Source organism: Myotis yumanensis, unplaced genomic scaffold (assembly GCF_028538775.1).
Source record: "Myotis yumanensis isolate MYYU_CA2020_CCGP unplaced genomic scaffold, mMyoYum1.0.hap1 SCAF_3, whole genome shotgun sequence".
Taxonomy (NCBI): Eukaryota; Metazoa; Chordata; class Mammalia; order Chiroptera; family Vespertilionidae; genus Myotis; species Myotis yumanensis.
The window spans coordinates 165,278,424-165,302,874 of record NW_027223754.1 but is presented as its reverse complement, the minus strand read 5'-3'; the positions used below and the strand labels follow the sequence as shown (position 1 = coordinate 165,302,874).

Here is a 24,451-nt window from a genome sequence, read left to right as displayed (position 1 = left end):
AACTACTTTGGAACTCAGTGCTTTTTACTTACAAAAGAAAAGTAATACAGTAAAAGTCTGAAGCTAATCAGCTGGAGACACAGGGAGTAGGAGTCTGGGGAGAGGGGAAGGTGGTCTGCTGAGAGAAGGGGAGGGGCTCTGGCTCTAAGGGGGCTGCAGAGTCCCAGCCCCTCGGGGTTCCTGAGGGCCAGCCCCGTACCCTCTCTCCCCCGCCCCACCCCGGCAAAGGCTCAGATCAGTGGGCTGTCAGTTGGGTCTCTCGCTACCCACTGGTTTTTCCAGGAGCCCGGGTTCCCAGCTCTAGGTAGGGAGCTGGAATGGCAGACGAAACTGAGGCCAGAAAGCCCATGGGTCCTGCCACCACGCCTCACTGTGGGGTGATCTTGGCAGCCTCAGCCCGGATAAGGGCAATGAGGTCCTGGTTGATGAGGAAGACGAATCGCAGGCTGGCAATCTATAGGCAGGAGAGAAGGGGGGCTGAGGACAGAGGTGGGACTGGAAGCCAGGCCCACATACTGGCTCACCACACCCCAGGCAGGTCTCAATGTGGCCTCTCCACCTCCTTCCCAGCTCACCTCCACCACGGAGTTATTGCTGAGGCGCCATTTGGAGCCACACAGCACCGGCCGTCCATCGATATAGATGGGCCGCCGACCTTCATTGGCAATGAAGAAATCACCGTTGTTTTTCAGTTTGATGACACCTATGGAACAGAGAAGAAAAAGAGGATGGTGTGGTGGGGGAAGACCAGAAAAGAGCCCAAAGCCCCCATGTACCCTCTCTGATTCTTGGGGGTGGGCTAGAAGGCACCCAGGACTCCCAAATTAGAGATCTTGAAATGCCAGCTCATCCATGAGAGTTTCCACAGAGACCAAGCCCCAAGGCTGCAGAGGGCAGTGAGAAACCAGGAGAGACATCCTCACTGCTTCCTGTTGGTACCTTGCTTCCGGGAGATCTTCCAAGCTGGACCCTCCAGAGACAGGTCCACGTCAATCTGGTTATCCTTGGTTGCCCTCCCCAGGGTGATCTGGGGAAATGGAGCAGGTGAGGGCTAGCAGCTGAGGATTGGGGGATGGGTCCACATAGGCCAGGGAAAGATGAGAAATGAGGGACCAGACACAGAAAGGACATGAGGGGAAGACTAATGGGGAAGGGAAACAGGAGGGGGGAACGGGAATGGGATGGAGTTGGGCCTGCCTTACCTCTCTCGAGCGCATCAGGTACCGCACCATGCGGCCCCGTAGCACTGCCAGCGTCTGGTTGTCAAAGTCCGGAGAGCTCATGCCTGGGGGAGGAGCAGCTCGTGTCGGGGAGAGCCCACCCTTTAGGGCTACAGGGCAGAGGGCAGGGAGCCAGGGCAAGGTCTACTGAGGGAAAGGAAGATGCACCTAGCCAGGCAATCGTGGTCCCCTGGCCTCCTCACCTGTGATGCTATCTACGAGCACCTGCCACTTATGCAATTCCTGTTCCAGCTGACGAATCTCTCGCTTCTGGCGCCGGTCAGCCACTGTCAGCTCTGGGGTGAGTTGGGGTGGTAAGGAGGGACACACCAAAGTCACTAGCACCTGGTACTGGTCCGCTATGTTCAGGCAGGAGCTTCCACCCCCTTACTGTCCCCACCAGAGCACACTCACCATGTTCCAGGACCTCATCTCGCATGTCCCTGGGAGGTGAGAAGAGAAGAATGAATGAGGTTCCATTTCCAGCTCACCTGCCCTCACCATCAGGTACTCCTCGGCCCATTAGGACCTCCCTCAGCCAGTTAGCCCAGCGGCCCAGGAGGCTGCTTCTCTGGTCTTGGCCTAGCCTTCTTCCTGGGGAGCCTGGAGGTGTAAGGTGCTGTGGGAGTGTGAGGGTTGAGCAGAGAGACCAGGTGCCAACCGCTACAACTGGAGCTTGAGGCTGCACCTGGGCTGGGCTCTGTTCTCTGCAGCAGGAGCGGTAGGGCCAGGTACCTGAGCACTCTGCCCCAGGGGGAACACCCTGCCTGTGGGCCCAGCCACTCACTTGAGCTTACTGTCATCAATCAGGTCCTCTGCATCGGAGAAGTTCAGCACCTGGTCCCCCTTGGGCAGCGGCTGCACTGAACAAAGGACGGAGGGAGGGTCAGCACCGATGCTACTACTCAGCCTCCAGCTGCTGAGCAGACCACTGAACTGAGGGGACACACTGTAAAGACTGAGCCTGTGGGGTCAACTTCCTGCTGAAATGAACAAAGTTAATCCAACACAGGTAAGGAGTGCATGTCAGATTAGGCTGCTTGCTAATCTGGCACAAAGCATGCCTGGGGTTAATGGAGGGCAGAGGCGCTTCTGCAAAGGGAAGGGAATTAAGTTTGACTTTTCGTGTGGGCTTTTTGGTGTGTGAAGGGCTCTCACACAGCCTTGAACTAAGTAGAGAAGGCACTGCTCTTAGTTCCATTTTACAGATGAGGAAATGGACACAGGAGGGAAGGTTCATCTATGAGACTCTAGTTTAGGACAGAACCAAGATTCAAGCTCTGCTTTCCTGATTCCAAACCCAAAAACCAAAGCATCACATGCTCCTGAACATTTTCTGCCGCCCTCAGCGAGGGGCTGAGGCACTAGCCCATTTAGAAAGGATGTGCTAGAAGGAGTTACCCGACCCTAACCAGTGTTCTTCAAACTGTGAGTCATACCGTGTTAATGAGTCGTGAAATTAGTTTCATTTTTTCCAAAAATGAGATGGAAATAGGATAATATCAGAGCCCATTAGATATGTTCAGGATAAATATTGTTTCATGAAAGTTTCTCAGTTTTTTTTCTAGTCAAAATGTGAAAGGGACCTGGGCCTCCAAAATCTGAGAACTGCTACCTTAAGGCTGGCTCTTCCCACAATTGCAAGTGTGTGTTCCATAGCAGCTCCCCTAGCTAGTGGCTGTGAAACTGTCGGTTGAGGAGTTTGACAACACTGGGTGTCCTCACTCCCTGCCAAACTTTCCTCCACCACCACACCGGCCTCCTAGGGTCAGACTGTGTGGGGAGATGGGTTGGGGTGGTCACTGCCACCAAGTCCCTCCCCCACCATAGCTGCCTGAAGTCCCACCAACCTGATATTCAACTGACTTAACTAAGCAGTGTGCATTCCCTGTTCCTAAGGACTCCTAGCTCTAAATAGCACAGAGAAATCAAATACCCACATAAGAACTCTTGGAGAGAAAAATTAAATCTTTAAGTTAGCAAATAAGTTTACACAAAATAACTTTCAAAATAGTGACAAAGGAGCTAGCTATAATAGCAAAAATAACTTTATCCAGTATCCATTCTCTCTGGGAATTCAGTGATATTTGGGCGGGAGGAAGCAGATTTGGATGCTGCAGGAATAAACTGGGCTGCCTGCTGGGCACTAAATTCAGAAATCCTTAGGAAAGAACGATGGGCCTCCCCCTGACAAGATTTCCTAAAATCCTCTTGTAGGAATGTCTTTAAATAGCCAGAGCTGCAGGCCCAGATGGTAAAGCGAAGGGCATGACCAAAGTTTCCTTTTCACGACAATGTGAACAACAGTGTAGAAGGCAACGGGCAGTAACGTTAGGAAGAGCTGCGTGTGCTGCATTATGCAAGTCTGACGCTGAATCTCAAATCCAACCGAAGCGTTTCCTGCAGTTTAATCAGACTGCTTTCCTGATCTGTCACTACGAGTGAGAGTTTTACTGCTGAGGGAAGAGATGGAGCAGGGAGCATTCTGGCCCTTGGGGAAGAAGGACAAAAGGACCGGATGTGAAGTCCCAGTGGGGGTTCTGAATGGCCCGAAGGCAGCCTGGCAGCACTGACTGTTGGTGGGAGGAGAGGCAATGAGTGAAAGGTGAAGAGAGGGAAGGGCATCATCTCTTGGATGGGAAATGGGGAAGGGTGAGCAGTGAGGGGGATGTTCACATTTTGCTCATACCTGAATGTTATTCATGAAGATTATATTAACGTATTATTTATCCTATATAATAAAAGCCTAATATGCTAAGTGTCCTGTCATCTGGTTAGCTGGTCAACCAATCAAAGCGTAATACGCTAATGATATGCTAAGGCCGCTCAACCGCTCGCTAAGATGAGCACTGACCACCAAGGGGCAGTAGACCAGTCGAGCCAGTTTCGGCCCAAAGGCAGAATGACCGGTCACTATGATGCACACTGACCACCAGGGGGCAGACACTCAATGCAGGAGCTGCCCCTGGTGGTCAGTTCGCCTCCTACAGGGGGAGCACTGCTCAGCCAGAAGCTGGGCTCATGGCTGGCGAGTGCAGTGGCGGTGGTGGGAGCCTCTCCCACCTCCGTGGCAGCGCTAAGGATGTCTGACTGCCAGCTTAGGCCCGCTCCCCATGGAGTGGGCTTAAGCTCCGTTAGTCGGACATCCCTTGAGGGCTCCCGGACTGCAAGAGGGCACAGGCAAGGCTGAGGGACCCCCCAAGTGCATGAATTTCATGCACCAGGCCTCTAGTGTAATTATAAAATGCCAAAACCCAAACAAACAAAACCAGAAATGACAGAAAACTGCCATCTAGACATTTTGCCCAGGATTCCAAGCAATTTTGGCTGAAATTACCCTTGCCATGAAGCTGAAGACCGTTCCAGCTACTGTCCCTCCCTCTAGAAGGAAGTGGCTTTTGCTGCAAAGAGAGGTGAACCAGACACTGGGAGCCACTGAGGAACTACAGGGCACGTGAAGGCAACTGTGCTCAGAATACTCACACACGCAAACCCACTCTGCCAGTTCATGGGGCCAGTTACCTGTCTGGTCCTCCAGCAAGTAATACTGTTTCATGAGCTGCCAGTGGGCCTGCAGAGCCTTGGCGGTACGGGCCAGGTAGAAGGCATCAGGGTGTCTGTGCAGCAGGTCCTGGAAGGTCTCCAAGGTGGGCTGGCTGGTCTGAAGGGCAAGAAGCATGCTCTCTCTTGGCACCTAGGTTTTCTCACTCCTGCCTTTCCACCCCACCCTTGCCCACCCCCAAGCCATTCCCACCAGGAGCCGGAAGAAGCTTTGGCTGTCCAGGGAGCCGGGCTCGCCTCTTCCTGAGTACAAGGGTATGTGGATCTGCACAAGCATGTCTCCAGGCAGTGGGATCTCCCCACATCAGTTTTCTAGTTCAGCAGTCACCAACTGGTGGTCTGCGGACCACTGGTGGTCCATGAGATCCGAAAGGTTGATGACCGCTGTTCTAGTTAGTCCAGTTCCCACCCTGCCCAGCCCCTTCATCAACCTTACTAGCCCGCATCCTTACCGATCCCACTTTGCTGAGCAGCTGTTCCTCAGCCTTGCTGAACAGGGCCTTGCTCTGGATGGCGGCAATGGCCTCTGGGTGCAGCTGCCTCATGGCCTGGCAGGCCAGCCTAGGCAGGGAGGAGACAGGTCAGGACAGTGTTGAAGGGAGGGTGCTAAGCAATCTAAAGTTCCTATTTCCCCCAAAGCCTGCAGGTCTTTGAGATGCAGGACGAGAGGCCAGGCCCTCAGTAGGAAGAGCCCAAGGCTTAGCATGGTCTCATGGGTTTGTCCAAAGTATGAACAGGCAACTCAAGAAACCAAGTCCCTGTGTTCAACCCAGTGAAGAGATTCAAAGACACAGCCCGCTTGGGGCCAGTCCCGAGGAAGATCCTAAATCCAGCTGAGGCTCTCTCACCAAGACCTTTGTCCTTGGCCAAAGCTACCACCCATTAGCCACTGCCCAGCACTTCCTCTTTCTCACACTGAGCCCTGCCTGTTTCCTGGTATATCAGGACCATGGCTAAAGCTTAAGCAGTGCCAGCGGCTATGGAATAGAAGACAGGTGTTAAGCATCCAAACAAATTTGGATGACATTAAATGAAGTAACTGAGGAGGAAGAGTGTGTGGTGCATGTGTGCACAGGTTTATTTGGAACTCGGGGTGCTAAAATTAGAAGGAATTGTGGGTAATCAGTGAAAAGGTTGGGAGGTGACTTGCCTCAAACCACAATGCACACAGTGGTGGAACCAGGGCTCCCCTCATTCATGTGGGTGTTTTCTCCTAGTCTATTTCCTTAACTTCTAGATCCCCTTGCTTCTGATATCAAGCCAGAACTAGCAGGGTTGGCAGCAGGAAGAAGCTTCCCTCTAAAGCCTGAGGATGCAAGGGCCCAGGAGCCCTGCCTCCCGGACCCCCTCTTTGGGCCCTTATACAATTCTCTTGTTCCAGGGGCCAAATTCTGGTATCCCCAGTACTTCTCCACTGCTGGAGCCAGCCCCACTCACTTGGAGATGACAGGATCGTAGAGCAGGGCGTACCAGCGCTCCTGGACTTCCCGAAGGGTGAAGCGGCAGCTGAACTTCACACCCAGGTGGACTGATGTCAGGTCATTGGTCTGCAAGGCCCCAGAGGGGTTTGCTTCAGCCTTACCGCTGGAAAGAAACCCTTCCCTTGCCACCCACAGGGCACTACTGGGCTAGTTGGGGGACAACTGGAAGCTGTGGGAGAAAGAGTACCAGGAAAACTGGTGGGAAGCACTACCTGCAACACAGCGTTGATGAGCAGGAGGTCATCAGCAGGCTTCCAGCGGCCCAGATCCTTGGTCACCTGAAGTGGCTGTTTGCTCTTTTTTACTCGCTTGGTGATTCCAGGAGTGGGGGCTGGGCTGGGCGGCACAGGAGTGCTGGGGGCCTTGGACACCTGGGCAGAGGACAAGAACACAGTGAGCTCAAAGCCAGCATCAGGGCAGCTGGTCTTCAAGTGACAGCCCCAGCCCCACTCAACAATAAGCAGCACAGGCAGGGAGCTAGTTTTCTAATACCTGTTCCCACCAGAGCATTTGTACATGGTCCTTGACCATATGGGGTCTTCTCTTTGCTGGTGGCACCCCCAACCCCAGAGTGGAGGGTGGGTAGAGAGGATACCAGGAAAACACTCTTACTGGTACAGTGTCTGGGGCCAGAGCAATGCCACCTGGGGATTATTTTTACACCCAGCAATCCTGGGAACAGGCTGTCTGCTCCCAGAATAGATGCATGCTCCATGCCTCCCACACAGAATGTGATACAGGATGCATTGAAGGGGGGTGGGGGTGGGGGGGGTGGGGAGGGATGTAGAACAAGAAAGAGGGAGTAGGAAGAGATAGGTTCCCAGGAGGGAGGCATCTGAGGTAGTCTGGTCCTCTCAGTTTCCTCTGAAGAACTCTTACCACAGACAGGTTATGGGGAAACTCTTGCCAGCTGACAAACTGTGGCCCTGGACCCCACCTTTCCCCTCCCACCTCCTTGCCACGTCTTCCCATTCCTCACCTTCTTCTTCTCACTAGAGGAGGGTTCACTTCCAGAACAGCGCCCTGGTTCCACCCCACTGGCCCCCTTCGCCCGCGTAGAGGACTTGGCCAGGCTGCTCTCCACCAGCTCATCATCAAACTTCTTCCTCTTGATAAACCTGTGGAGAATCCTACCCAGTGAGTAATCCTGCCCCCTCCCCAACAACCACTTACATCATGCCTCCAGAACAGAGCAGGTTCCCAGCAGGGTGCTGACTGCTCCAGCTCAGTGGATGGGGCATGACACTGCTGTGCCCCACCCCTCTGAGACAAAAGAGTACTGTACCACCAAGACTTCATGTCAAAGACCTGAGATCTCCCTTCCTTGCCCTCTGTCAGGGATTTAGTAGGGACAGGAAAAGCACGAGGTTCTGCCAATTGGGCCTCTAAGGGTCTGAGGGATGAAGGCATGCAGTGCCTAATGCCCCTGGTCAGTCCCTGGCCATCCGAATCCTTACTACCTGGAGGAGCTTCTCCGTTTAGGGATGGTGCCCAAGGCCTGTGAGGAGGCTCGCTTCTGCCCTGCCAGTGACTCTTCATCCTCTGAGCGGCTGGCAGTGCCTGATGCCATCAAGGATGAATCTAGTAGCCCCTGAGAATCTAGAAAAAGAGAAGTAGTGAACTCAGACCTCCTAAGTTCCTAGCAGAGCCCTGAGTCTCTGCTCATAGGTCTTCTCAGCCCTCCCTTTCCTCTGCCAGCCCTCTCAGCCCTCCCCTGCTTCCTTGACACTTGAGGTTTTAAGGTGGGAATTCCTTGGCCATCCAGATCCCATCTGGGCTCAGACCTGGCCCAGACCTTTCACGCTGGGCAGTTTTCCCAGTGCCACATGTCATGTCGTGCAGCACCTGGTGCTCAGGTCAGACTGGTGATGACGACACACCGGGCTCTGGGCATAACTGCTCCCTCTGCCATCAAAATGCAGCCATGCCAAAGAGCAGCAGCTCAACAGCAAGTTGGTCAATTGTGGCCTCTGCCGAGAGGTATGTGGGTGGTGCTGGCCCAGGGGGAGGTGGCAATGCCCAGCCAGGACGGAAAGACACATGTGCCAGGCACAGGGTGGACTCAGCAGATGCTTGGTGCCCAAACATTTGGGGAGCTGGCCCGGCCTCATACTACCTTTGTCCATCCTCTTACAGTCCCAAAGCCACCGGTTCCAAACCACAGGGCTAGGAGGAAGGGTCCCACAGGCTCATCCAAGGATTCTGACCAGTGAGCTTAGAGGCTGAGAGGAGATTCTGCAAAGGAGAAATGAGGCTCCATGAGGCTCAGGATTCCAACTGGCCAGACTCACCTCTTTATACTGCAACAGGCCCCCCAGGTCCCATAAGCTAGGGAAGAAACAAGGAGAAGAAAGACAAAAGTCTCTATTTCGCCAATATGACCCTGATAAATCAGTAGCCTTTTGGAAGCCACTGACATCTTTGAGAACATGATAAAAGCTATGGATTCCAGCCCTGACCGGTTTGGCTCAGTGGACAGAGCGTCGGCTTGCGGACTGAAAGATCCCAGGTTCAATTCCAGTCAAGGGCATGTACCTTGGTTTCGGGGACATTCCCAGGAGGGGAGTGTGCAGGAGGCAGCTGACTGATGTTTCTCTCTCATCCATGTTTCTAACTCTCTATCCCTCTCCCTTCCTCTCTGTAAAAAATCAATAAAATAAAAAATTTTTTTAAAAAAAGCTATGGATTCCAGAAAAATGTACAAACACATACTATTTAGGGGGTTCACGGACCCCACTAATTCTACTCACAGTCCCAAGGTTAATGGCCTTGATATAAACTAGCAGGAAACAAGGGATTCTTGGCTCACTTTCCACAGCTGGCCACTCAGCTCAATGGCATCACCCCTTTCCCTCCTGGGCCAAAGGGAAAAGGATAGAATTCCAACCAGTCCATCTCTTTTCTCCCCCCATTTTCATATTTAGCTGAAGATTTGGTGGGTGGTATCTCGGGGAAACTAAAAAATACAGTTTGGAAACTGCCTGAATATCAACCGCCACCCGGGGGGCGGAGAGGCTCCTAAACTCGGCCGAACTCGGGTGCTGGGAACTCGAGGGGGCGCGCCGCCTGCGGGTCCCGCTCCTCCTGCCCAGGCTGTTTTTGCGGCCCCGCCCCCAGGTGAGCTCGCCCCACGGAACACGGCTGGGAATCCTGCCACCTGGGGAGAGGGCGAAGGGCCCCGATCCCACGCCCGACCGAGGCAGGCTCTGCGCCCCCTCCCCTCCCTCGGTTCATTCTCCCTCGAGTGCAAAGCAAGGTGGGGGTTGGCCCAGATCAGTTTCAGGAGCTCGGGATAGCAGTGGTGGTGAAACTCAAAAGCAACACCGAGAGAACCCCGATGCTCTCGCGTCCTCGGTTTAAGCCCCACGGACTGGTGGCGGGGAAGCGGGGGGCAAACACCAGGCCAATTCTCACCCCACCTTCAGTAAGCCACCTTTACGCATGCGTAACGTCTCGGACCAGACGCTGGCCCGGCCCACGCATGCGCAGATTACCGGGGCGCTACCGGGGCGGGGCCCTAAACCGGGGGCAGAGGGGGGGGTCGTCCCTGGAGGCACTCTGTGAAATTCTATTTGACGCCCCCCCAACTCCGCTCACAACCCTCAGAGGAGAACCGCGAGGTCTCACCATTCCTAGGCTGCCAGCTCCAACAATTTCTCCGGCGCGACGGCAGCAGCCGCAGGGCCAAAGCCAGTTTCCGTGAGGTACGTCCACTTCCGGGTCTACGAACCAGGAACTTTACAATCCCTTCCGGTTCGCCCAGAGCACAGGCGTGAAGGGGGGCGTGGCCATGGCTGCGGAGGTCACAGTTTTGCTTACAGGTGAAATCAAAGGCTTTCCCAACAGGGAAACATCAGGGATTATAGGCACCAGAGAGGTTACCCGGTTGAGGGGAGCGATTAAAGGGAGATGCGAGACTTGGGGCGGGATAGGCTGAGGGGCGAGACCGGGCGGGGCGAGGTGGGGCGACGCTGGGAGGGGCGGCCCGACAGTGGGGTGGGCGGGGGCCGCGCGCAGACTAGGTTACCGAATTCGCTGGAAGAATAGGAGTCTTTGATAGTTTCCCAGGACCGGTATGCACTGGTTGGTTCGACCATAGGTTTTAGAGAAACTATTCTGTGTCAGACCCTATTCTGTCAGGCCCTGTGCTAGTCACGTGACGTTGAGGCGCTCGCCAGAGAGAGGTGGCTCCCCAAAGGGGCGGGAGGTTGATGTCTATGCTGTGGAGCAGATGGGCCGCTGGGAGAGGCGCCGAGAGAAGGAGCGGTGCCCAGTTGGTCTTCAGCCCAATGTCACCTGGACTGCTAGAGGCATTGTGGGTCCCCGGAGGTAAGAGAGAAGACCAATGGAAGCACCTTCAGAGGGGAGTGCCTGCAGGGAATCTTGGGATGAGAACAAGCCTGTAGGAAAAGTCGGGAGGTGTAAGGGCTGCCCCGGGAAACCAGAAAAACTGTCCTCTAAAAGAGGATTTCTCTTAGTTTTATGTTTCCTTGGAGTGCACAGAGTAGTAGCTCACTCACCTGGACATTGCCGGGGAATGAAGTATCAGATGGAGGGCTGGCCCTTCTAGCCCCGACAGTATATGATAGCCCCCTGCTTCAAAAGTGCCCACTTCATTTACTGTCCTGTGATTGTGCTTAGTGAATATTAACCTATTTAGTCTCCCCTGAAAGGTTGCGTTTCCTGATATAAGGTCTGGTGGACCCTCTAGATATAGTATCTATATTCGATGAGAGTTATCAGGGAGGTCTCTAAGCAGGTGACAACTGAGCTGTGATTTGATAGTTGATAAGGAACTAGTAATGCAAAGAGCTGGGATAAGATGACCTAGTCAGAGGGGCAAGCATAGCTCCAAGCAGAAAAGAGTCTGGTGAATTTGAGGAACAGGAAGGAGCCCAGTGTGGCTAGAGCAGGATGATGAAGAAAACGGGTGAAGGAGAAGAGAACCAAGAGGTCATCAGGAGAAGGTCACATTAGCCCTTGTAGTTCATGGAGTGAACTTTGGCCTTTATGCTTAATGCACTGGAAAGCTCTTAAAGGATTGCAAGCAATGGCATCCATCCTGTGATACTTAATTTTTAAAATGAGCCCTCTGGCTGCTTGTGGAGATTGGATTGGAGGAGTCAAAAGAGGAAGCACAGAGGTGAGATAAGAGGCTTTTGCAGCAATCCAGGTGAGAGGTAAACCCAGATGGTTTAGCTGGGTTGTGGTAGCAGTGAAGATGGACAGAAATAGTGACTTCAGTATATATTTTGGAGGCAGAACCACAAAGACTTGCTGATGGATTAGGTATGGGATATGAGGGAAAGAGAAGAATCAAGGATGAGACCTAGGGGGAGGGAGAGTGGGTAGGAATAGATCAACCAAAGAACTTGTATGCATATATGCATAATCCATGGACACAGACAATAGGTGGTGAAGGCCTGGGGTGGGGGGCAGGGAAGGTTAGAAGAGGTCAAAGAGGACATATGTAATACTTTCAACACTAAAGACTTAAAAAGAAAATAAAAGAAAGAGACCTAGATTTTTGGACTGAGAAACAGTGATGCTAGCACCTTCTTTTTAGAATATGTTCAGAAACTGGTCCTATTGCACCAACTTCTCATATCCTCATCCAAGTCTCCTAGATCCATCATCTCTCACCTGGACTATTGCAAGAGCTCCATAACTAGTCTTCCAGCTTTCATCTTTCAATTTCTTCACAGCAGTTAGGCTATTCCTATTAAAATGTAAATCCACTCATGTCAAGCCTCTTCAAAATCCTCCATCTTCTGCCCTGGCCTGTGTAGCTAGTTGGTTGAGTGTTGTCTGTGCACCGAGAGGTCACCAGTTCGATTCCAAGTCAGGGCACATGCCCAGGTTGTGGGCTTGATCCCCCATAGGAGGCATGCAGGAGGCAGCCAATCAATGTTTCTCTCCCCATCTCTCTCTAAAATCAATAAAAACATTTTAAAAAGAAAAATTCTCCATCTTCCTTGGAATAAAAATGCATGGTCTAGTCCCTTTTCCCTCACTGACCTCATCTCCTGCTCCTCTCACTTGCCCTTTTTAAAACTTTTAGTCTGTATCCCCTGCACTGTTTACCCTTTCCATGCTTTGTTTTTCTCCTTAGCCCTCTAATGTATGATGTATTTTACTTATTTTTTTCTCTTATTGTATGTCCGTTGGCAGTAGAGCTCTATGAGGGCAGGGATTTTTGTCTGTTTTGTTCAGTGCTATAGTAGGTGCTTAATAAATATTGTTGTTTTTGATTTTTTACAGAGAGGAAGGAAGAGGGATAGAGAGTTAGAAACATCGATGAAAGAAGAGAGTAACATCGATCAGTTGCCTCCTGCACACCCCCTTCTGGGGATGTGCCCGCAACCAAGGTACATGCCCTTGACCGGAATCGAACCTGGGACCCTTGAGTCTGCAGGCCGACGCTCTATCCACTGAGCCAAACCGGTTACGGCAATATTGTTGTTTTTTAAATTTTATTTGAGAGCGAGGAAGGGGGAGAGAAATATGTATTTGTTGTTCTACTTATTTATGCATTCATTGGTTGCTTTTCTTGTTGTTGTTTTGTTTTTAATTCTCACCTGAGGATATTTTTTCCATTGAATTTTTAGAGAGAGTGGAAGTGAGGGAGCAGAGAGAGAGAGAAACATCTATGTGAGAGAGACACATTCATTGGTTGTCTCCCAAATACTTCCAGTCTGGGCCAGGGATCAAACCTGCAACTCAGGTACATGCCCTTGACCAGAAATCGAACCTGTGACCCTTTGATCTGAGGGCTGACACTCTAACCACTGAGCAAAACCACTCAGGGACATTGGTTGCTTCTTGTATTTGCCCTGACTGAAGATCAAACCCACAACTTTGACGTATTGGGACAGTGCTCTAACCAATTGAGCTACTCCGCCATGGCTTTAAACATTTGTTGAATAAGTATCTATATATATAAAAGCCTAAGCCAGTGGTCGGCAAACTGCGGCTCTCTAGCCATGTGTGGCTCTTTGGCCCCTTGAATGTGGCTCTTCCACAAAATACCGACTTCTGTGCATGGGCCAAAGAGCCGCATGTGGCTCCCGAGTGCGGTTTGCCGACCACTGGCCTAAGCAACCAGCCGACCATCCGGCCAGTAGCTATGACATGCACTGACCAACAGGGACAGACGCTCAATGCAGGAGCTGCCGAGCTGCGGTGACTTGGCAGCTGCTGTTCTCGGATGACATACCCGGAACCAGAGAGAAGGGAGCCCTGTTCTGGTGCATCACCTGAGAACTGCCCTCTCGCAATCTAGGACCCCTCAGGGGATGTCGAAGATCCTGTTTTGGCCCCCAGGTCAGGCCAAGGGACCCTACCGGTGCACAAATTTGTGCACCAGGCCTCTAGCCCATTGGCTCCCCACTTCAGGTCTGGCTCCCCATAGAGCCTCTAGCCCAGCCGTGGGCAAACTACGGCCCGAGGGCCGGATTCGGCCTGTTTGAAATGAATAAAACTAAAAAAAAAAAGACTGTACCCTTTTATGTAATGATGTTTACTTTGAATTTATATTAGTTCACACAAACACTCCATCCATGCTTTTGTTCCGGCCCTCCGGTCCAGTTTAAGAACCCATTGTGGCCCTCGAGTCAAAAAGTTTGCCCACCCCTGCTCTAGCCTGTTGCAGAGGTCATGGGTCTGGCCCTTAGAGAAGCTTTTTGACTCAATTGGCTAAATGGTGACACTTGCAGGACCTACTGGCTGCGGCCCCAACGTCAGGCCCCCGCGCCGGCCCATCTGCTTAATATCAATTTCCAGTGGAGGCAGCAATTTTCTCAGTACCACTCTTGGCTGGGAAACCGCCGCGGCTTCCCTCCTTCCCGGTGCGTCACCGGAGGACTGTCCTGTCACAATGCATTCCGGGATCCCTCGGGGGATGTCAGAGAACCAGTTTCGGCCGATCCCAGCAGGCCAGGCCGACGGACCCACCAGTGCACGGCACTGGGCCTCTAGTGTTAAATAAACCTACTGAAAAGAAGTCTGTGGCAGGAGCATATTTGTATGGGGGCAGAAACCAAGAATTCTGTTTAGATATATTAAGTGTGAGATGCCTGTGAGGTGTTGGTGGAGGTGTTGAGTAGAGAGATATACCCTAGCCCTGTCAGGGAAGAGGCCTGGACTGGAGATACATTTTAGGGAATGATTATCATGAAGATCTGGATGCCATTGTCTAGGGAGAAAGTGTAGATAGAGAATAAGAAAGGCCCAAGACTAATGCCTGAGGCACTCTAATGTTTAAGGCAAGGTAGAGGAAGAACCAGCAAAGGAACAAACAGAAAAGTGTGGATTAAAAAAAAAAAAAGTTAGCAATGGCACCAGTCATCCAGCCTCCACCTAACCATCACTGGTTCCAGAGTAAGTAGTCTTTCATAGTCTAGCACTGTTTGCCTGAGATAGATGTGGCTTACAATGGAGGTCCCATTCATGGTTTTTTCAGGATTTTTGTGCATCTGCTCAGGATGCCAGGTTCCTCCTGGAGGATTAGAACATTGTGGTTAAGAAGACATGCTGTGCCCTGGCGGGTTTGGCTCAGTGGATAGAGCGTCGGCCTGGGGACTGAAAGGTCCCAGGTTTGATTCTGGTCAAGGGCATGTACCTTAGTTGTGGGCACATACCCAGTGAGGAGTGTGCAAGAGGCAGCTGATCAATGTTTCTCTCTCATCGATGTTTCTAACTCTCTATCCGTCTCCCTTCCTCTCTGAAAAAAAATCAATAAAATATATATTTTTTTTAAAAAGGAAGACATGCTGTGCCCCAGCCAGTGTAGCTCAGTAGTTAAGCATTGACCCAGGAACCAAGAGGTCATAGGGACCAGTTCGATTCCCAGTCAGGGCACATGCCCGAGTTGCCGGCTCAATCCCCAGTATGAGGCATGTGGGAGGCAGCCAATCAGTGATTCTCATCATTGATGTTTCTATCTCTCCCTCTCCCTTCCTCTCTGAAATCAATAAAAAAACATATTATTAAAAAAGAAGAAGAAGACAGGTTCTGGAGTCAAACTGGCTGCTTTTCAACCTCAGCAATATCACCTACCAGCTTGTGACCTTGAGTAAGTTACCGTTCTTTGCTTCAGTTTCATCATCTGTGGAGAAATAGTAGTACTCACTTGATAGATGGTTCTGAGGAGTAAATCACTACTTTGACTAGTGGGTAGTATAAAGCAAGTTTTCAAAAACTATTAACTGTTGGTACTGATCTTAGGGCTTGGATCTCAACATCTCCTGCCAGGTGGTCAGAGTCAAGGACCCAGGCTTTGAATCTAAGTTTTTCCCACTCCTGTCTACTAGAGCAGGGCCAATTCCCCTCCTACCTTCTAGGCACCAGTCAGAGGACACAGGATCTATCTGCTGTTGGCTCAACTATAGGAAGTCAAACTTAATAAAACTGTTGACCAGTATCGAGTTATCTTTGGGTTCACAATGCATTTTAAGTCAACGTAATACTCAATATCTGTACACTTTTTTTTTCCTCTAAGGAAGAAGAAACCATCTGCAAAGGTAGAGTCTCATACACACATTGAAACCCTCTGAAATATCAATCCCTAGGTTAGAGAATCACAGACAGACTTTATGAAATATCCAACTTCATTAACATGATAAAATGTACACATCTCACTGTGGCTGGGTGGCTCAGTTGGTTGGAGCATCGTCTCATATACCAAAAGCTTGCAGATTCGATTCCAGGTCAGGGCACATGCCTAGGTTGTAGGTTTGATCCTTGGTTGGGACACGTATGGGAGGCAACTGATTGATGTTTCTCTTGCGTCGATGTTTCTCCCTCTCGCAAATCAATAAAAAAACAAACAAACATATCCTCAAGTGAGGATTAAAAAAAAAATGCACACATCTCAGTCCAAAAGCCAGAATGACAATGAGGAAACCTAAAATATTCCCATTAAAGTTAGGCATTCCACAAAGATGGCCCCTGTGACTTTTTTCCCCCCACATTGCTTTGGAAGTACTAGCCTACTTAATTACAAAAAAGAAGGAATGAAATATGAAAACTGGAAAAGAGGTAAAATTATTATGATATGAGAGCCTACCTGAAAAATCCAAGGACATCAACTGAAAAACTAATACAAGACTCTAGCAAAGTGGGCACAAATTTTTTTTTTATTTATTTTTATTTTTTTTAGTGGGCACAAATTAATATACAAAAAGCCAATGAACAACAGCCAAGTAGAAAGTATAGCGGAATAAATTTATAATTCAACAATAGCAACAACAAAGTAAACTAAGAATAATCTTAATAAATATGCTAGATCTAGGTGCCCCAAACTAAAATGCTATATATCATAGGACACAAAAGGAGGCTTCAATAAATGGAAAGGAATACTCTATTTTGGGGTAGAAAGACTTGCCATCATAAAAATGTCAGCTCTCCATAAATCTATAAATGTAACACAATCATAAAAATACACTACATAACTTGAATATAAAGTTCATATGGAAATTTTTACATCAGGAATAGCCATGAACATTTTGAAAAAGGTTAACGAGAATGGGGAGGGCTAGAAGAGGTCAGTGGGAGAGGGACATATGTAATACTTTCAACAATAACGATTTTAAATAAGATCATATAAAATTGATTCATCTACAAAAAAGATTAATGAGGAGAAGAGCTCTACCAGATATTAAGCCATTAAAAGCTACAATAATTAAAGTAGTATAATTGAGGGGACACTGGAGAATGCTTAGGCACCATGGTCAAGAGAATAAAAGAGAATAACTCCTCGTAGGAGAACCAAGATGGCGGCATAGGTTAACACCGGAGCTTGCCGCCTCGAACAACCACTTCAAAAATACAACTAAAAGACGGAATGGACATCATCCAGAACCACAGGAAGGCTGGCTGAGTGGAAGTTCTACAACTAGGAGGAAAGAGGAAACCATACGAGACTCAGAGGAGGTGCAGTGCTGAAGTGAAATACTAAGGTGCGGAGTGTATGTGGAGTGGGTCGGCGGCGGAGGGCGCAGTTGTTGTCTTCAATCGGGAGGGAGTTTCAGACTCTGAGCTCCAGATCTGGGCGAGTCTCTAGGGACCCAGACTCAAACGGGAAAAGTGGGAAGGCAGCTTTCTCTCCGAGGTCTGCAGCGGTTGCAGAGCCGCTGGAGACAGAACTGAGAGCAGCCATAACTGCTCGCTCCGCCCGCCCTGTAGATCCCCTGGGGACCCGCCCCGCCCAAGCCCTGCACAGAGACATTTGCCGGACCCGCCCCGCCCAAGCCCTGCACAGAGGCATTTGCCGGACCCGCCCCACCCAAGCCCTGCACAGAGGCATTTGCCAGAGATCCTCAGGCAAAGGCTAGATTAGCACTGCCCTAGAGGTTCAGCACAGTAGCGCTCCCACGGCAGACACAGCTGACTCTCATAGCCAGTTAGCCTGGAGGTCAATTCACCCCCATATTGCCGAAAACAATCACGGCTTAACTACAACAAGACTGCGCACAAAGACCACAAGGGGGTGCACCAAGAAAGCATAAAAAATGCGGAGACAAAAATACATGACAGAAATGGAGGATATAGAGCTAAAAAACGCACTTCTGAGGGCTTCCAATAATTTGCTAGAAACTGCCGATAAATGTAGTGAGATCCTCAAGAAATCTAATGATACCCTCAATGTTGTGATAAAGAACCAACTAGAGCCAAAACCGGTTTGGCTCAGTGGATGGAGCATCGGCCTGCGGACTCAAGGGTTCCAGGTTCGATTCCGGTCAAGGGCATGTACCTGGGTTGCGGGCACATCCTCAGTGGGAGATGTGCAGGAGGCAGCTGATCGGTGTTTCTCTCTCATCGATGTTTCTAACTCTCTATCTCTCTCCCTTCCTCTCTGTAAAAAAAAAGAAAATCAATAAAATATATTTAAAAAAAAAAAAAAAAAGAACCAACTAGAAATTAAGCATACACTGACTGAAATAAAGAATATTATACAGACACCCAACAGCAGACCAGAGGAGCGCAAGAATCAAGTCAAAGATTTGAAATTCAAAGAAGCAAAAAACACCCAACCGGAAAAGCAAAATGAAAAAAGAATCCGAAAATACGAAGATAGTGTAAGGAGCCTCTGGGACAGCTTCAAGTGTACAAACATAAGAATTATAGGGGTGCCAGAAGATGAGAGACAACAAGATATTGAAAACCTATTTGAAGAAATAATGACAGAAAACTTCCCCCACCTGGTGAAAGAAATAGACTTACAGGTCCAGGAAGCGCAGAGAACCCCAAACAAAAGGAATCCAAAGAGGACCACACCAGGACACATCATAATTAAAATGCCAAGAGCAAAAGACAAAGAGAGAATCTTAAAAGCAGCAAGAGAAAGAGACTCAATTACCTACAAGGGAATACCCATACGACTGTCAGCTGATTTCTCAACAGAAACTTTGCTGGCCAGAAGGGAATGGCAAGAAATATTCAAAGTGATGAATACCAAGAACCTACAACCAAGATTACTTTATCCAGCAAAGCTATCATTCAGAATTGAAGGTCAGATAAAGAGCTTCGCAGATAAAGAAAAGCTAAAGGAGTTCATCACCACCAAACCAGCATTATATGAAATGCTGAAAGGTATCCTTTAAGAAGAGGAAGAAGAAGAAAAAGGTAAAGATACAAATTATGAACAACAAACATGCATCTATCAACAAGTGAATCTAAGAATCAAGTGAATAAATAATATGATGTACAGAATGAACTGGTGATTATAATAGAACCAGGGACATAGAAAGGGAATGGACTGACTATTCTTGGGGGGGAAAGGGGAGTGGGAGAGGCGGGAAGAGACTGGACAAAAATCGTGCACCTATGGATGAGGACAGTGGGTGGGGAGTGAGGGCGGAGGGTGGGGCGGGAACTGAGAGGAGGGGAGTTATGGGGGGGAAAAAGAGGAACAAATGTAATAAACTGAACAATAAAGATTTAATTAAAAAAAATAAAAATAAAAAAAAGAGAATAAAAGAGTCCAGAAATAGACCCAAGACATTTAAAATGTTAGTATATGATAAAGATGGCATTCTCTACCAGTAGGGAAAAGGTGAGTTATACAGTGATATTGAGACAATTGTGTAGCCACCTGAAAAAAAAAAGTGGTATCTCTAGCCCTTACACTAATGTAAATTCATATGAATCAATTGTGTTTAAATAAATTCAAAAGAGTAAAAACAAATTTATAATGTTGTAGTCGGAAAAGTATTTTTCAGGATAGCTTAAAATTTCCCAAAACCTAAAAAAAGGATGTTCTGTCAACATAAAAATCTATAATTTCTGCAGAGCAAAAAACACCATAAGCAAAGACAAATGGCAAACTGAGGGAAATATTTGCAATTCATATAATAGACAAAGGGACTAATTTGCTTCATGTATATAAAATCCCTTCAAATTAATATGAAAACGAACAAAAATCCAATAAGGAAATGGGATGGTTAACATAAAAGACAAATGACTCTTAAATATTCAACCTCACAAGAAAGTTAAAACTACATTTAGATACCATTTTTCACCTATAGCTTGGCAAATGTGTGACAATAGACTCCTGCATGGTTGTCTAAGAGGGAGACATAGACACTCTTAGGTATTACTGATAGAACTGTCAATTAATGCCTGTCAAAATTATAAATGCATATAATTTCTGATCCAATATACTTGTACACATGCATAATAAACTATACACAAAGTCATTGACTTTAGAAACAAAGGTTTACAACCAAATATCTATTAGAAGTCTAGCTAAATAAGTTACAATCTCTCTATACGATGGAATTTTACACAGCCAGGCCAAAGAGCTGTCACAAAAATCTTTATAGGCCATGATTAAACTCATGAAGAAATCACTAAAGAGTTTTAAGCAGGGTGTGTTATGAGATCAGGATTTTAGAAAGATCTCATTGGCCTATATGGAGGATAGATTGAAAGAGTATAAGTAGAGGCAGGGTGATCAGTCAGGGTAGTCATCAAGGAGAAGACACACAAAATATAAACTGGGTAGGGCTTGGTGATAGATTAGATGTAGGGATGCAAGAAATGAGGCACCGATGACACCCTGGCTTCCAGCTTTGGCAGTAGAAGTAGAGTGATGGTTAGTGCATTGAGATGGGAAGCACAAGTGAAGAGGCCAGTTTTGGGTGAGAAGGAAAGATGAGTCTTATTTGGATGAATAGAGTTGGAGGTGTCAGGGGGCAACAGGTTGAGATGTCAGTTGGGTGTTTGGATATACAAGTCAATGACTTGAGGGAGAGATTGGAATTAGGGAATCACCATTTAGCTGATGTTCCAAGCAGTAAGGGAGATGAAGTCATCTTGGGATAGTCTATGGCAGTAATAGAGAATCCAGGCACTAGAGCAGCGGTTCTCAACCTGTGGGTCGCGACCCCTTTGGCGGTCGAACGACCCTTTCACAGGGGTCGCCTAAGACCATCCTGCATATCAGATATTTACATTACGATTCATAACAGTAGAAACATTACAGTTATGAAGTAGCAATGAAAATAATTTTATGGTTGGGTCACAACATGAGGAACTGTATTTAAAGGGCCAGAAGGTTGAGAACCACTGCACTAGAGCAACCCCTAGAGTACACAGGCAGAAGATAATGAGCCCCTACTGGAGCCAGAGCAGTACATGGGGGACACAGGAGGGAAGCCAACTATCACAGAAGTCAAGAGAAGAATGTGGTAGCATTTTAGTGGTCTGTGTCTCACCTTGAGGACATAAGCTGGGTTTTATTTTTATTTTTTGTTATCTGCTACACTCCTACCTTCAATCAACACAAAGTTTTGCACATAATAGATATGTCTGTGAACAAATAAGGGCATGAATCCCATCATAGCTGGCTCTTTACACTACTTGAGTACACATCTTCATTATTGCGCCTCTAATTGGTCTCCTAGCATCTCCACATTGCCAAAGCTGCCTCTAAAGCACAGATCTGGTACTACCACTCCTTTCCTTGAAAATCATCAGTGGCTCTCCACTGCCTACAGAGGAAAATCCTCAGCTTGGCCTTCAAGCTTCACAAACCCAATTCCAGCCCAGTTTAGCTCCCACAGCACCTTGCTTTTACCCATTGAACTACAGCCACAGTGACCACTTTCTAGTCTACAAACATGGTCTGTGCTTGAAGTGCTCTATGCCCTTTCATTCCCCAGACCCCTCTTTCCCTGACACCTGTGGTAGTTCTTCAACATTCTGTTGAAATCCCACTTAGCCCTGAAGGTTTTACCAGTGCCGGAGTCCATTCATTGTCTTCACTAGCTGAGTTTAGACAGACCCCCAAAAGCTAGTAACCTTTGAAGTCCTAGCAAAAGGTCAGAACTGCACCACCCAGTTAATCTAGGAACCACCCAGTTAATTTAGGTAATAATAGCTGAAGCATCCCCACCTTAGTTCCCTTAATTCCTTAGATACTTGTGTAGATCCTTGTTGATTATTGTTGATCAGATATTCTGCCTATTTCTGGAAATTGTCATTCAAACCTCCTTACCCTAAGGCTACCCCAGACAAACCTCCTTACCCTAAGGCTACCCCAGACAAACCTCCTTACCCTAGGGCTACCCAAGATCAAATAAAAGCTTGGAGCGGCCTGAGCATCAGTGGAAGTCCTTCGGGACTTGCCCGCCTGGTCCCCCAATATTGCAAAATTATCTCGTGTCTTTTTCTTTCACTTGTGTGCGGCTCCTCTTTCAGATACCGAACCCTACTCCATGCAGAACGTGGAGGGAGTGTTACTCTACATTTGGCGCCCGACGGGTAATCTGGAAGTGCAGGCTTCGCTGGAGCGAAAAAAGAGAGTTTTCACCGAAAAGGTGTGGAAGGCTCACCGAAAAAAGGTGAGGGGGATTCTACCGCACGCAATGCCCAGGATCAACTACAGAAGCCCGGGTCTGTAAGTAGGCTGGGAACGTTTTCTTAACCAGGCTAACAAACGGGGCAGGATTTTGGACATTTAGATAGAGTTTTAAGCTGGAATCTCTTTACAAATGTACAAAATAAAACCCAAGACTGATTATTTCACTAAGAAAAATGGCGAATTTGATCCAAGGAAGAAATGCAGGCTGGTTTTAGCAACAAGATTGGTATTTTTTCATAATAAACTGATTTTTGAAATGTTAATGAAGCCTGTTCCAAAGGTAACTTCAAGACCTCCGAAAGAAAATTCAGTAAAATTGTCTGTTACAACAAAATTTGCTAAAGTAAATGCCTTAAAATAATAATTGGATTTGAATCTCAAGAACTATTGAAATTTATCAATTATAAAAATCTAAGTAGCCCAGTAAAAAAAAAAAAAAAAAACTGGCCCTTTTTTAATTAAAAAGGCTAGCGAAACCTTTCTAATGGAGAAAGGGGCTAGTTGCTTCCCACCTATAACAAATTCTTAAAGAAAAAATGTGGTCAATTTACATCTGAATGGACCAGGTTAGACCAAACTTGATTCCCAGCTGAAAACACTTTTCCCTGAGGCTGAGACATTGTGGCCAATTTTGAAATTTCCCGCCGGCAAGCAACCGGCAGGAAACAATGTAGCTATAAGCTTGCTTTTTTGACCTTCCCCAGAAAAAAAAAAAAAAAAATTATGGTCGTCTTAACTTCAAGGGCTGGGCCAGGCCTGCCTTGCCAGCCTCAAGCATGGTTCTCCAGAGCCGCTGGAAACTTGGGACCTTGGAGCTTACTGAATTCAAATGATAAAAACTTATGTCTAGGTATTTTGAAGTGAAACAATGCTGAAATATTGCTAGAGGACAGAATTAAATCTGTTGGTTGATTATGTCTTGCATTTTTGAAGTTTATTCTTAAAAATGTTACTGATTAAGAAATGCTGAATATTTGACTTACCAGCTAAAAGTTTAAGATTCGGATTGAATTGGAAAAAATTGTATAATTATAGCTAAATACCTAAAGTAAAAATTTATCTTTAAGAAAATTTTTGTTTTTCCTGACATAATTAGAATTCAAAATATGTTGCTTATTGGTCTGATTAAAAAAGGATTGCTTTTATGATCTGAAACCGAAATTTTTAATGTAAAAACCAGTTTAAATTTAATTGCAAAGAACAATGTAGACAGTCACCATTTTGGGCTGCATGACTTGGCAGCCGCCATGTCAGCCACATGGCTTGCCACGCCCCTGGGGCCGCCATCTTGAAACAGCAAAGGCCCCTCCCTCTGATTTAGCTTAAAAAGGAATGTCTTCTCACTGAGGCAGGATGGAATTTCAGGGGTGGAGCTTTAAGGCGGAGTTTTATTATGGAAATGTGAATGGGGGCCAAAAGTGTGCTTGCCTCGAGGATTTATTTAATACTATTTCTAAGAAGATATTTTTAATGCTTAATTAGCAATCACGGTCTTAATATAATTTCAGTGGTATGATAGACCAATGTTTCTGAGCAGTTGGCTTTATAAGGGCCAACAATAGAGCTCGTATTCCTTAAAAAAAAAAAGCTAAGTCATTTTTCTAATCTCTTAAATCTAGAAAACCCTACTTTCCTTAAACTAAGGACAATTAAAGGTTATATGTTCCCTCCCTAAACAACAGTTAAGTAGCTTATGTCAAAGCATTAAAAGGGTCTGATAACAGTAATCCAATTTCTGTGACCCCAGCAAAAATTTCAAAACCAGTTTAAATTTTAATTGATATCTCTTGATAATTATATGAAGTATATAATTTTTAAATTATATGTGTATATATATATTTTGATGGTCTTTCAAGTTGGATTTCAAAACTATAACAAGGAATGACTTTGAGAAATTTCACGGGCCCTGAAATGTTTTCAAAAGTTTATTCTCTCTTTTTAAAGGATTTTTTAAATTTAGCTTAATTTAATATACTTGAAATCACATGGAAAGCTTTATCAAATAAAAATTAACATATTTTAAGTTTTTGCCTCTGAGAAAGGGCAAAACAATTTATTTTGTTTAATATTTCTTAAAATACAGCAGTGGAATTTTAAGATGTAATTTGAAATAAACAAAAGCTCCTTGCTGCTGCATTTTAAATTAGGATGGAAGTGGTGCAGCGTTTACCCCTTGTGAATCAGAAGTTTACTAAATACTAAATTTACTTGCTTCGCTTTGCCTTTTTAAAAAATACTTAAATCTTTATAAGCAATTGAATCCTAGTAAAATAAATTCTTCTATAAAGGTTGCTGAAGGCTTCCCATGATTCCTCTATATATGT

At 47.2% G+C, this 24,451-nt stretch overlaps 1 protein-coding gene and 1 long non-coding RNA gene across 5 annotated transcripts; one reads left to right on the top strand and one right to left on the bottom strand.

The window, feature by feature from the left end:
* Positions 1-6: 6 nt before the first annotated feature.
* On the bottom strand, positions 7-9,977 carry MCRS1 (microspherule protein 1). Of its 4 annotated transcripts, none has more exons than XM_070410297.1 (15): positions 9,890-9,977; positions 8,379-8,497; positions 7,723-7,861; positions 7,242-7,380; positions 6,475-6,633; positions 6,219-6,328; positions 5,234-5,342; positions 4,743-4,881; positions 2,008-2,083; positions 1,635-1,663; positions 1,424-1,516; positions 1,203-1,285; positions 940-1,027; positions 576-703; positions 7-454 (listed from the first exon to the last, which is right to left on the bottom strand). In XM_070410297.1, the coding sequence occupies exons 2-15, from the start codon at positions 8,386-8,388 to the stop codon at positions 368-370; spliced, it is 1,389 nt and encodes a 462-aa protein (XP_070266398.1). In that variant the 5' UTR covers positions 8,389-8,497; positions 9,890-9,977; the 3' UTR covers positions 7-367. The 4 variants fall into 4 exon arrangements, with proteins under 4 accessions (XP_070266398.1, XP_070266399.1, XP_070266400.1 ...); XM_070410298.1 differs by lacking the exon at positions 9,890-9,977 and adding an exon at positions 9,682-9,702; XM_070410299.1 differs by lacking the exon at positions 9,890-9,977 and adding an exon at positions 9,013-9,644.
* Positions 9,978-10,040: 63 nt separating this feature from the next.
* Positions 10,041-23,908, top strand: LOC139007163 (uncharacterized). The gene is made up of 3 exons (XR_011470833.1): positions 10,041-10,083; positions 15,259-15,335; positions 21,965-23,908. It is a non-coding gene; the product is annotated as an uncharacterized lncRNA (long non-coding RNA).
* Positions 23,909-24,451: the final 543 nt, after the last annotated feature.